Source organism: Brassica napus, chromosome C3, assembly GCF_020379485.1.
Source record: "Brassica napus cultivar Da-Ae chromosome C3, Da-Ae, whole genome shotgun sequence".
Lineage (NCBI taxonomy): Eukaryota > Viridiplantae > Streptophyta > Magnoliopsida > Brassicales > Brassicaceae > Brassica > Brassica napus.
The window spans coordinates 58,967,035-58,981,736 of NC_063446.1; the positions used below are offsets into that span (position 1 = coordinate 58,967,035).

At 33.0% G+C, this 14,702-nt stretch overlaps 2 protein-coding genes across 2 annotated transcripts; both read left to right on the forward strand.

Annotated features, from left to right (window-relative positions):
* Nucleotides 1-1,567: 1,567 nt before the first annotated feature.
* Nucleotides 1,568-2,177, forward strand: LOC106354973 (glutathione S-transferase T3-like). The gene is made up of 2 exons (XM_022704426.1): nt 1,568-1,900; nt 1,956-2,177. The coding sequence occupies exons 1-2, from the start codon at nt 1,568-1,570 to the stop codon at nt 2,175-2,177; spliced, it is 555 nt and encodes a 184-aa protein (XP_022560147.1).
* Nucleotides 2,178-3,475: 1,298 nt separating this feature from the next.
* On the forward strand, nt 3,476-4,741 carry LOC125583199. The gene is made up of 2 exons (XM_048749826.1): nt 3,476-4,079; nt 4,215-4,741. The coding sequence occupies exons 1-2, from the start codon at nt 3,476-3,478 to the stop codon at nt 4,739-4,741; spliced, it is 1,131 nt and encodes a 376-aa protein (XP_048605783.1).
* The last annotated feature ends 9,961 nt before the right edge of the window (nt 4,742-14,702 follow it).

Sequence of the window (14,702 nt, forward strand, 5' to 3'; positions counted from 1 at the left end):
GAGTCTAGCCCACAAAGAAATACTTATTTAGACCATGCGCATCAGGGGATCATGAGGGGGTCGTGGGCTCGAGTTCTTAGGCCCGAATGATTTAAAGAAAATGAAAAATAGATTTTAATCGACGAACCGGGCCTTACGCTTAAACCCGTAAGAGGCGAGTTCAAGCCACGCGTCGGGCGCTGATTGGCTTCTCCTTTCCGCGTCGACGAGGAAGAAAGGAGGGTATTCGCGTTAACCAATTCATTTCTCTCATCTGTGATAAAAGCTAGGGTTTTTTCTCTCCGAGGCGATAATCCACGCCGTGGCGATTCCGTCGTTATTTCTTCATCAAATCGATTCCTTTTTCTCTTCTCCACACTCTTAGGTCAGTATTGAGTAGATTGACGGTGTGGTAGCGTAGATTTTGTGTGCGATAGGGATTTGCGATGGGGTGATTTTAAATCGATTTGGGGATTTTAGTTTTTAGGGATTTTAATCGTTATGGGAGTTCGATTGAGGGTTCAGTTACTCATATTCTTCCTTAATTATGTGCTAATAATTTGATTTCTGTCACAGATGGATCCGGCAGAGGAGAGAAGACATTCAAAGAGGCAACAGGATCACATAAACATGCTAGGGTTCGTCAGCGATTCAGAGTATGGGATTCCCAAAAGGTGTCCATGTGGTGGTAGAATCATCGATGAGGTTCGCCGGAAGGACCACTACGACACTCTTCCGGGAAAGCGGTTCTTCACATGCAAGAACTACGAGGTAAGTTTGATTTTAAACGCTTTGATTATCGTTTATGGGTTTGCAAATTGTAGAGTGTCTGATATTTGTTTATGGTGTAACCAAGGCTGATGGATTCCACTATCGTCAGCCTTGGGTGATAGGTGTGCAGGAGGAGATCGAAAGGTTGACTAAGCGGGTGGAGGAGGCTGAAGAAGTGATGTTGGGGTCGTCGAATCTCTGTAAACTGATCGACATACTGGAGGTTAGTGACAACACATTTTCAATACTTGTGTGGTATGTTTTGCGTGACTAACACTTTTTGTTTGATGTTTACATGTCCAGGATCAGGTTAAAATGCTCTCTGAGCAGGTAGATGACCTCACCGTGCAGGTTGCTACGTTGGAGAAGGTCTGCTTCGAATGAAACCGAAGGTAAGACTCAACCCCACTTTAGATGTAGTTCGAAAATGGCTGTTACAAATTGTTGATTGGTATAACCAGTTTAGCTATTTAATAAGTTAACTAAAAGTTATGAAAGCTTAAAAGATAACTACAACAATAACTACAACTCCACCTAGAACTCTAACTACAACTTTTAAAAATCTAGAATTAATTTTTTGTTGGTTGTTGGTTGCTGTGAACTCTTAATAGATTGTACTTAGGTGTAGTTAATATTTTCCAGTAAGTTGATGTGTATTCACTGCCGTTTGTGAAGTACTTGTGGTAGGTAGAGTTTGTTTAATTCTTCTGCTTTAGTTAATTATCTCAAATGAAAGCAAAAACTAGTTTATAAAACATAGCAAATCCACAACTAAAAACACACAAACATTTAAACAACAAACCAAACCCAAAAGAAAATGGAAACTTTCTCCTACAACTCTCCCGGGTTTGTTAACCATCTAGCTTCGCAGAGCAGTCCCCCAAAAGACGTGGACTCTGCTGAGGCAGTTGGTAACTCACCCGGGTTAGTTAAACCTTTGGAAAGAAGAAAGTGGGTTGTCAAAGAAGACCTTGTGCTCATTAGCGCTTGGTTGAACACGAGCAAGGATCCCATAGTCGCTAATGAGCATAAGGCAGGAGCGTTTTGGAAGAGAATGGAGGAGTATTTTAACTCAAGCCCTCAGCTCATTGGCGCCGTTCCTAGAGAATGGAGTCAATGTAAGCAGATGTGGGGAAGGGTGAATGAGCAGGTGTGCAAGTTCGTGGGTTGCACATGACATCTTCTTAAATGACTTTAATGTCAAGTTCGCACTTGAACATTGCTGGAGGGAGCTGAGATTTGATCAGAAATGGAGGTCACACGCGTTGTCGAAAGATGGTGGAAAGGAGAAGAGGAAGGAAGCATGTCCGGAGGTGGTGGCTGACGATGAAGAGGTGAGGCCTCCTGGTGTAAAGGCGAGCAAAGCAGCCAAGCGCAAGAAACACGGGAATGAAGCAGCTTATGATCAAATAGAAACCATTTGCTAGCTCTGTAAAATAACATTTCCAAACAAAAGATCCTTGATCGTCTCATTGGCAAAAATGAGGAGACTCTTTATGATCAAGAAAAATCCCTTAAGTATAAACTAATTGGTGAAATGCTTTGAGTTGGTTAGTGCCTTGTATTGGTGCTTTGTTTAGGTTGCTTTGCTTAGCGTGATCGGATGGAATGTTTACGTTGCTTAGCTTAACTTGATTCGATGCTTAACATGAATTATTGATTGGGTTTTATTTTCTTTTGCAGGTCAGAGAGTGCAGGTCACGGGTTGGAGTGAAGGTGTTGGAGGTGATCAGTCGTTGCAGGTGAAGCCTAGTTGTTTTTTTTTTATGTTGCGGGTAGTTGGACTTTAGACCATCTTTGGTCACGGGAAAGTGTAGTGTTTTGTTTCTTGCTACACTTATTTCATTCACGGATTGTCTAGTATGTATTGTGTGAGTCACAACTTGATTCACGGATTATGTAATATGGTTTCAAACTTTCTATATATGTTTGCATTGTATCATTATATGAAATAGCACTTCTCTCACTTATTACTCTCTATCAAGTTCATTCTCTTATAGCACTTCTCTTTGTATTGAGTGAGATAAGAATGTTTTGTTGTAAATGCTAAAAAGTCGAGATCATTCAAGTGATTCCCATTTAGTACCAGTTCTGAAGGAAACCAACACATTCAAGTGATTCCCATTTCGCTGCAAGGTGATTCACAAACAGAGACAATAGCAAGGATCCACAACAAGGTATAATATACAACTTAGTTATGAAAAAATTAAAAGATTATGAAAATAAAAGATGATAGAGTAATAATGATAGAGTAATGTAAAAAATAGAATATGAAAAAATATAATATGAAAAAAAAGTCTAATGTTATGACAACTTTTATAGACTAATGTTATGACAACTTTTATAGACTAAAGTGTAAGATTATTCACATAAAAGATGATAGAGTAATGTTAAAAAAAAAAGAAAAAATAGAATATGAAAAAAAGAAAAGATTATGAAAATAATTTATAGCATTATGACAACTTTTATATTGTCACAAAATTAAAAGATTATGAAAATAAAAGTTCCTAGAGTAATGATGACAAAATTAAAAGATTATGTAATAAAAATATAACTATGACAACTTTTATATTATTAAGACAACTTTTATATTCTTAAGACAACTTTTATATAATTATGATGAAAGAGTATTTTAAAAATATAGATTATGAAAATAATTTATATAATTATGACAACTTTTATATTATTAAGACAACTTTTGTCATGTTACGAAAAAAAAACACCAATGTCTTCCTCATCAAGTGATGAAGTTGATGAAGCTTTAGAAGAAATGGTAGACCAAGTAGTTGATAATTTCATCGACTCAGTGATTCATGCTCATCCTAACAAGCCGACGAGAAGAGCTTATGTCGAAAGACATCGGGAACAAGGACACAATCAACTATGGAACGATTATTTCAGGGAAAATCCTACATACCCACCGGAAATGTTTAGGAGGCATTTTCGAATGAATAAGCCATTGTTCCTTCGCATTGCCGAACGTATAACTAATGAAGTTCCATACTTTCAGCAAAGACGAAATGCTTGCGGAAGGAACGGGCTATCTGCACTTCAAAAGTGTACGGCAGCCATACGTATGCTGGTATATGGTCAATCGGGAGATACATATGACGAATATCTCCGACTTGGTGACAGTACATCACGTTTATGTTTAGAAAACTTCACTAATGCAATAATTCATTTGTTTGGAGATGAGTATCTACGAAGCCCTACACCTGAAGATCTTCAACGATTACTCGATGTCGGAGAGGTACGCGGGTTTCCAGGGATGATAGGCAGCATTGATTGTATGCATTGGGAGTGGAAAAACTGCCCAACAGCTTGGAAATGTCAGTACACACGTGGTTCTGGAAAGCCGACAATTGTCTTAGAAGCTGTGGCATCACAAGATCTTTGGATATGGCACGCATTTTTCGGATTACCAGGTACCCTCAACGATATCAATGTTCTTGATCGGTCACCAGTTTTTGATGACATCTTACAAGGTCGAACACCTAAAGTTAAGTTCAAGGTCAACAACCACACTTATCATATGGCCTACTACCTTACGAACGAATTTTATCCGAATTGGGCAACATTTATCCAATCCATCCCACTTCCTCAAGGTCCTAAAGCTGAGCTATTTGCTGAACGTCAAGAATCCACCAGAAAAGATGTCGAACGGGCTTTTGGAGTATTGCAATCGAGGTTTGCAATTGTTAAAAACCCAGCTCTACTATGGGACAAGGAAAAGATAGGAAAGATTATGAGAACTTGTATCATATTGCACAATATGATAGTAGAGAACGAACGACACGGATACGCTCAAATTGATACATCTGAGTTCGAGTCAGGAGAGTCAAGCAGAAGTTCGAGGGTGCAACGGAGAGAAAGTATTCATGTCGGTGATATGTTAGGCATTCGCAGAGAAGTTCGAGATAAAGAGAAGCATGATCGTTTGAAAGCTGATTTAATGGAAAATATATGGCAAAAGTTTGGTAATGAAGATTAATAATGTTTGTATGTTCTTCTATTTCTCAATTTATGTAATCTACTCTTATGTATTGAATAAAAAGTTTTAAAATATTTATAATATATTTTAATATTTTATTTATGTATTCTCAATAATTTGAATTTTTTAAAAAAATATATTTTTATTTTATTCCTATAAACTCCTTCTTCGGGTTCACTAATACAGAAAACAATAGATACATGTTCATAACTATCCATGGACCCACAAAAAAATATTAAAAAATCTTTATGAACCCTAGGGGGGGTTCACTAGTGCTCTTGCTCTTGGAAGCCCAAAAGCCTTCTCACTAAGAGAGAACCTCACAAAAGCCATGTAAATGCAGTCTAGGGTTTTTCACATCTCCTGTTTCTAACCTTCTATCAGTGACCCAAGATAATTTATTTATTATTTACACATGTATATCGGGTGTATGTGACACATGCAGTCTAGGTTCTTGCCTCTCCATTTTCTATCGATAACCTAGCAGCTACTTGCTCTTCTTTTTCATTCAAATCGAGTACTTGAAACTAAATTCACATGCAGTATCTATAAACAGTCTAGTGTTTTCGCCTCTCAACCTATTGAAAGCCTAGCGCTTGATTTTCAACCATAACTTATCCATGGACAAAGAGAGGAAGAGGCGCCAGAAATCCCGTGTATAATCTTCTTCTTCTTATGTTTTTTTCTTTAAACAATCGTGAACACCACTTTTGATTGGGCTTTTATTTCTGTTTTGTTAGGTTGTAACAATCCCGGTTCCTTTGCAGATAGTAACGTCTAAGAATCACCAGAAGGACAAGAAGCTGGAGAAGCAGAAGAACGTTAGTTATGAACTTCTTGTCCTTTTATCTGTTATAGGCTTTAACTTGAGCTCTTTTGACTTGTGCTTTTTAAACCTAATAAGTCACCTTCTCCAAAGCTTTTTTTTTTTTAATTAAATAATTTTTATGAAAATGAAAATCTTCTAGTAAGATGTTGTGCGCAGTTCAAGTTTCGTTTACCTTTTTCTAATTTGTTTTCTTTGGAGTAGCAAGGAAACATTTGTGAAACAAAGAAAGTTTGTGATTAGTTTTTGCTGCCTTTTTACTGTTTTACTTCTTCTAATTCTTGTCAGATAATAGATGAAATAAGTGATCATCTGAACGAGATGACTGAAATTGTCAAAAAAAAACTAAAGAAGTATTCAGATCTAGTAGAGGAGGTATTTTTTTTATTAAGTATTTTTTGTGTTTGAAAGGCTCTCTATGTTTTTTTGTAGCTTTGTATGTGGAAGAATGATACCATAGCTTTCTAACACTGATGGAGTTGTTTATTTTAACCTTATGTCTACAGGAGAATAATAACACTCCAAAGACAACATCAGATACGAGGAAAACATCTCCTATGTTGGCTCCTATAACCTGAATATGCTCAGTCAATCAGCATTTCAATCATCCCTATGGAAAATAAACTAGCTTCCACAGCATGAAAACAGAGTCCAGAGAGAGATTTTCATGATGTGATTCAAGATTCTAGGGAAGTCCAGATTGAATCAAGTTAAGCAAACGAGTAAGAGAAGCAAATTCAAATATGATCAAGCATGGCATTTTCACAAGCACATACAGAGAGAAAGAGAAGACTTGATTCTTGGGAAAGAGAAGTAAAGGAGGAATGAACATTAAAGGCACCGCAGTGAATATAAACAAACTTGTAGCAAAAACGAAAAAAAGAGAGTGCATTCCTTTTTGCTTCAAGAGCTCACTAGATCAAACATCAACAAGCTCATACACTATAGATAATACAAAGGAAGAAGATGAAATCGATTGATCGGTTCTGTTGAAAGAGGAGCAAAGTACCATGACGAAGACGACTGTGGAGATTGGTCGACGACTCTCCGATTCAACTTTCTCGATTTCATTTGATCAATTGAGTAATGAAGAAACTGGCACAGCGAATAAGGACCTCCTCTGCATTTTACGACGAAGAGAAAATAATCTCTCTATAAAAAAAAAAAATAATAATAATAATCTCATGGTGGAAAACATCTCTCTAACACTAATTAATTAATAAATTAATTACTGTGTGCTAATTAATATTCAAATAATTTACATTTAATCAATTAACAACTTGTAAAGTTTAGCAAAGGGGACAACTATGAATTTCATTTTCCTACCTCAATCCTTTTAATAGCTTTACACAATTTGCCATCGTAATCAGAATATAATAAAATGTTTTTGAAACAAAAATTATTGAAAACTAACATCATATCTATCATTACAAAACTGAACATTTCTTATGTGTTTGCATGTTAGTATAAGACCTTTTATTCATTTTGCCTTTACAATTTTAAAATATGATAAGTTATATCCACTCTAGTACTGATAACACAAATACACAGTTTCCATTAGTAAGCACTAACAGGCAACACATGCTCGTCGTATACACGCAAACAAACAATTGAAAAGTCTAAAATTATTTAACTGGTTTATTTATCATAGTGTTTAGGTACTAATACTCTTTTAGACACATAACTTAAGTACCATGACGGTCTTTTGGAACGATCTCCAATGTAGCATTTAATTAATGCCTATGACCAAAATCAAGCTGCTTCTACAGCCGACGTATTCATTAACAAAATTCAACCACAAATTAATAAAATTATGTCTTAGTCCAGTGGTATGTCATAAAAAAAAAGAGTTTTAATATGGGTTCGAATCTCACCTAGATCATTTTTTTTCCTTTTAAAAGTGGTCTTATACATCCTAGAACCGGCTCTGACCAAAATCATTTCGTCTTATTATTTTGCCACTAGTTTGTCATCATTTCAAGTTTTTTATTCTTGTTACGGGCTGTTCACTGAGCCATTCTCTCCACATATTTTCTGAGTTTTTCAAGAATTTATCCTGTTTTTATCCTCTTTATCAATACAAGAGTCGGCGATTTGGTTCCACGATATTGCTCCTTTCCTAAAACAAGAACTTGGTTTTTAAGACAAGGTCACGATAGTCTCTATAAAGCAACATATAACATCAAGCATGAACTTAGACAAACATAATCCAATTGTTGGTTGGTTTAGATGCATTATGTATGTATATGGAAGCCATATTCTCAGTGGGTTTATCAAAGTTCAAAGTATAAGTCCAACACTGAGTTGTATCCTGGATGAATATGTCTATAACTGAAATTTTCATTCTCAAGAAGAGGACTAATTGATGAACTATTAGATTTGAGTTGAAAAACTAATTCCAAAGAAAAACAAAATGCACAAAATCAGCTCTAAAGTTGTGTTGTTTGCTGCAGATTGCAATAGATCTTGGACATTCCTCTTAAAACACCATTAAATCTCTATGGTAAGTCATCTAATGATATTGCTATAATAATAATAATGTGTATGATTTGTTTTTGTTTATTTCATTTCCTCACTTTCAGATGTTGTTGCCGTTAGATACAAATCTTCAGGATCTCTCCAAACGCCATTCTCTTAGACCAATCAGACACCAGACATAACTGTTAAATCTTATGAACAAAAAATATGTAAGCTAAAATATATATATGTGTGAGAATAGATTATATTTGAAGTGGCATAACATTTTTTAATCTTTTAGCAGACGATTGTTGGGCTATTCCCCTTCAAAGAGGGTATGCAACAAAGAGAAACCTATTTGACAAGTCTGTAGATAATAGTTGATGATTTTCTTAATGGTGTTGAGGCTGCATATCAAGCATCTGGAAAAGGGATCAACCGGATTAGGAATGCATCTACTTTCATGAAAAACTATGCAAAGGAAATGAAAGTCCACCGCCTTCCTAGGGGTGATGATGCTTCAGATCATGAAGGTTTTGAGAGCTTCATTAAAAGTTGTTATCAGTATCACCCATCACAATAACAATGGAATATCTTTCAGGTTTTAAGTCTTTCAATATAACATATGGAAAAGTAAGTCGATCTGTTTAGTCTTTTCTATTTGGTTTATAAATTATTTATATAAATATTAAAATAAAAATGTTTTTATTTTTAGAGATTTTTCGTCCAATGGACATGGATTGCCACTTGATTACCTTTGAGAAGTTCTCCATTCACCGTCTCTTGTTGAGAAGCTATGATGTGATGGATGAGATTGAATGTTGCCAGGTCCAAGACCCCCAAGGTGTAGAATGGGGAACTAATGGGTTTATCATGATGGAGCAACATAAGTGTCTTATCAAATCCATAGTGGAGCTAAAGGTTTACAAGTGTTTTCAAAAGAGATCAACCACGTTAAAATGCATCTTCATTCATGAGTATCTATGTCGAGGACATGAATATCCACAACCATCCTAGGGGGATGATGTGTTGGCTTTTGAAGACTTCGAAAACTTTTTCATAAAGTTGTTAGCAGTAGCACTTGTGATTATGACACTTGAGTGTCTTCTAAGTTTAGTTTCTTTAGTAGATAAGTTATTTTGTTTAGTGTTTCTATTTGGTTTATTAGTATCAACATGGATCTTTATTTATGTTTATAATGATATCTTCCAACTGAAATAGATTGTCATTTGAAAACTTTTGAGAAATCTCCTATCCACTGTCTTTTGTTATGTAAAAGTTGAGATTGAGTTTTGGGAACTCCAAAAGTCCAAGGGAAAATTTTGGGGAGATGACATTTATACTAGGTGGATGCCTGCAATTTTGCGGGTTTGAATGTTCATCATCAAAAATTGTATATGTGTTTACTGTTAAATATTTTGAAAGAATAATTATTTTTGAAAAAGATGATTATGACTATTTTAAATATCTGTTTATATTTTGTATTGATTTTTTTTACTAAAATTAGTTATATATAATATTCATAATTCAGTTTTTGATAAAAATGAGTTTTGAAGGTATGTAGTTTTGAAACATTTGATTTTTAAATAATTTATAGCTAAAGTCATATGTCTTTATTAAGATTAAAAGATAAAACAATATGATTGTTACACATTCTCTATATATTCATATTCAAATACATAGGAATATAAAACTACTATATCAATTATATAAATTACTTTTGAAATATATTATATAGTTTATAAATAATTGAGTAATAAAATGATTTTATGAGCATTACATATATTTTATATAAATAACATATTTAATTACCATAAACTATATTATGAAATGTATTTATATCGTTTGGATACTGATAAAAATTGGTTCAAGAAGTGATTTTTTTACTCTTAAAATAAATAAAATAGAAAATCTATTAATGAAACAAATTATAATAGTTTTTCTAAAACTCAAAGACACCTAAGAAAAAATTAATTAAGTACGTTCCATTTAATATAAAACAAATTTTCAAAATACATTATATAAATTAATATCTAAGCTTCTATAAATGATTTAGAACCTTTTATAAAAATTTAAAACATCTGATAAGCCAATATAAATAATTTTATAAATTTATTTATAATTTAATAAATGATTTATAAAGCATGCATGGAATTTATTAGACATTAATAGTTATTATGATATTTTATATACAGATATATGGCTTTTTATATGAATATAAAATCATTATATCAATTCAAATAAACATTTTTGTTTGTTATTTTCTGTAATTTGTAAATGTATAAAAACAATTATCACATTATTAATCTTTTATAGTTTCAACAATTAGTTACCATAAATAATACATTCTAAAATTATTCTTTCCTTTTAGATATAACTATAATAAATAAAATTAAAAATCATCGGCCAATCAAATTATAACACTCTGAAGAGTTCATTTATGATCGACACGTAATAAAAAAAATCACTTATGTGACTTCTCAATCAATATATAGTAGGTTTATATTTTTAATAAATAATTTATAACATTTTATAAATTGTTTTAAAATTCTGATAAATTTATTCTTTAAACAACGATAAATAATTTAAAAATAATATTAATAAACATGTTTGGATTTTGTAATATTTAAAATAGTTATTATATAATTATATTCGAATACAATTCATCAAATAGAGTAAAAAACTATTATAATTATCTTATATAAAATCTCGTTCATTATATTTTATAGTATATAAATATTAAATGTAATAAATAAAACATATTAATCTTTCTATAATTTCGAGAATTAGTTTCCATAAATTGTTATTTGTAATATTCTTTAGATTATATGGCAAGTGATGTTAAATGATTTTACACTTACCTTAAATTTTTAGATCTAAATTAAATAAATAAAAATTAAGAAAAATTGACCAATCAAATTATAACAATTTCTTAAAACATCACTTATAAACGACACGTCACGAGAAATCACTAAAGTGGTTTCTCATTTAATATATAGGAGTATTATATATGAGTAAACTAAATTATTTTATAAGGTTAATTTGCCATGTAACTATATTAAATGATAAAGTTTAGTGATATTGATTATAAAGTATTTTTTTGATGTTTCAGATTTTATCATACATAACTCAGGCAAGGACCGTATCTGTTGACTTACTTTCGTTTTGTAAAATTTTAATACACTAACTAGATTTTCACCCACACAACCGTGCGGGTATATATTTTTATATTTATATATATAGATATTTGTTTTACATAATTATTATATACTTTTAATGTTACTCACATATTTAAATGTTTGTATAATTATGCCAAATATAATAATTTTATAGTTTTCATGCTGTTAATTAAAATCATCACATATATATATGTTGCTTATTATATATTTGTCCTATTAAATTTGCGTTTGATTACTAAACTAATTTTTTTAATGCATGAAACAACATATATGAAAACAGTTTTGTATTTAATTTATTATAATCATGATCCGTAATTCAAATCGCTAGATTTTTTAGTAATTTTTTAATGTTTATTAATTTTATATAATAAATTACTGTATATTAAAAAAGTTTAAGATAAGTTAAATTTTTATACATGTATTATATAGTTTACTAATATTAACCCGTTCTACCAACATATTATATTTTTAGCATAAAAATTTTATATTTATGAAAATAAAATATGTTAACTTATCAATTTAAAATAATTTTATCATATTTTGTTTAATATAACATTTTTATTTTAAAATGATAGATATTATTATAAAATTGATAAAATAGGATATAATTTTATTCTTTTAGTAACATTTCATTACTAATTACAAAATTAGTTGAAAATATTTATACTCAATTTATGACAATTAAGATCTTATTATAATCTTTTTCAAGAGATTTGTTAGAATTTTAATTTTTTTTTAAAAAAAATTAAAAGATATAAAAGATATTAGGGGTTTTTGCAAAATTGACCTACAACTTAAAGTCAAACACAAAACTAACCTCTTTTTTTTTTTGAAAATTGGTTTTGCCCTATTCACCCCACAAGTTCATATAATTTACGAAAATGCCATCAATTTTTTGTTTTTTTCGAAAATGACATTTTTACTCTCTCACCCTCATCATCTTCAAGTAATTACAAGATTGTCATTGTCATCAATACCACAACCACCATGAACAACCAATTTGAAGCTCTTAATGCTCCCAAAATCGATTTACCCTTCTTTTTTTTCCATTCTTGTGAACTTAACACAACATATCTCTTACTTTCTCTCCACAATGAGTTAAAAAAACCCAAGATTTTGATTCTAAAATTTTTATGGTTCATAGAGTCATAAAAGCTAACGATTCTGGGTGGGTGACTTTCGTTTGTGATTCTGTGTGCTTGGAGAAACCTTATGTATACTAAGGAACTTATCTCACCAATTTAAGGTATGACATCGAGTTTTTTTCCAGATCTGTTCGTCAGACGACTTACTTGGGAAGTGGTCTGGCTGTAGACGACTTACCTGGAAGTCGTCTGGCTGTAGACGACTTATCTGGAAGTCATCTGGTCAACGCAGAGGTTATTTTTGTAATTGACTTTGAAATCTGTAACCTGAGACGACTGAAAGTTAAGTCGTCTACTATTGTTTGGTTTCAAAAAAATTTCCAAAGAACCTAGACGACTTACATTTCAGTCGTCATAGGTTAGTTTTGCATTTGACTGGATAATTTCAGAAGTTTGACTTCCCTAGACGACTTACATTTCAGTCGTCTGGCGAAAATTAAAATGATAATATTTTTTAAAAAGTAAACGACTTACAATTAAGTAGTCATAGGTTAGTTTTGCAATTGAAAAAAAAACTTCAAGATTTAATTAAACACAGACGACTTATAATTCAGTCGTCCACCAGACGACTTAATTGGAAGTCGTCCAGGATTTTTTTCCGAGATTCTGGTCAAACCTGGTAAATCCTGGATGACTTACATTTCAGTCGTCTCGTGGACGACTGAATTATAAGTCGTCTGTATATAATTAAATCTTGAAGTTTTTTTTCAATTGCAAAATTAACCTATGACGACTTAACTGTAAGTCGTCTACTTTTAAAAAAATATTATTATTTTAATTTTCACTAGACGACTGAAATGTAAGTCGTCCAAAAAATCAAATTTCTGAAATAATCCAGTCAAATGCAAAACTAACCTCTGGCGACTGAAATGTAAGTCGTCTAGCTTTTTTGGAGTTTTTTGTTTAACCAAACAATAGTAGACGACTTAACTTTCAGTCGTCCGAAATAACAGATTTTAAAGTCAATTGCAAAAATAACCTCTGGGTTGACCAGACGACGTATAGTTTAGTCGTCTAGACAACTTAGATTGAAGTCGTCCGCTTCGATCTTTAATAAACTTTCGTTTTCTTTGTTCTAAGTTTGCTAATGTGTTTTATTTTGGCTTTTTCAGATGATGCATCAGTTACATGCAGTGTATGGAGAATGGTTGTTGAAAGATGGATGTTGGAATTTTGTGGTTGATCATTTCAAAGGAGCGAGAATGTTATTTTTGAATGAAGGTTCGACACATGCTGATTTTGTTGCAATGGCTCAAGAAGATTATAACCTGGACATGAACACAGAGTCTGTGGAGCTAACCTACTCATTACAACAGATGGCTCCAGACCTTCCTCCTATTCATGTTACAAGTGATAGACAAGTTCGGAACTTGCTCGAGATAACTAAAACCCATGAAGTACGTCTTTGTGTATCAAGCTTTAGCAAGATGAGAACGGTTTCAGAGGAAAGGGATGAAGATCATGTGGGGGATGAAGCTGAGGAGGGGGATGAAGCTGAGGAGGGGAATGAAGCTGATGTGAGCGATGAAGCTGAGGAGGGGGATGAAGCTGAGGAGGGGCATGAAGCTGAAGAGGGGGATGAAGCTGAGGATCATGATGGGGAGGAGGATGTTGACATCCCTGTTGTCGCTGATGCTGAGGATTATAGTGAGTATGGAAAGGTTAAAGATGAGGATGAGGAAGAAGATGATGAAATCTGTTTTGATAATTACAAAGGGGCATATGGTTGTGAAGGAGAAGGATCATCTGCAGACAGAATCTATGTCAACCAGAGTTTTGCTAGTAAGGATGCACTGCTTTCAGAGTTGCGGTTGACAGCGGTGAGGCGTAGGTTCTCCTTCAGAATATTCAAGTCAACGAAAACTCTGTTTGTGGCAACATGTCGTGTTAGTGGTTGTCAATGGAAGGTCCGAGCAAGTGTGAAACATGGGACTAAAACGTTTTAGGTAACCAAATATTTGGAAACTCATACATGTTCCATCCCAGACAGAATCGCTCAGCGGAAACGTTGTACTCCGAAGTACATTGGTCGACTTTTCATAGATCGAGTTGGAATCATTGATGGGTTGAATCCGCAGCATATCAAAGATGCAATGAAGAACATGTTTGGCATGACACTTGATTACACCACTTCATACAGAGCATTGTTATATGCGCAAGAAATGGTGAGAGGATCAGCGGAAGACGGGTACGAGCGACTGCCTTCATATTTGGAGCAAATCAAGGCAGCAAATCCGGGTTCTATCACAGCTATAGAACTTGATTCTCTGAATAGATTTAAGTCTCTATTTCTTGCTTTTGGAGCTTCGATCAGAGGATTTAAGTATCAGAGAAGGGTCATTGTGGTAGATGGG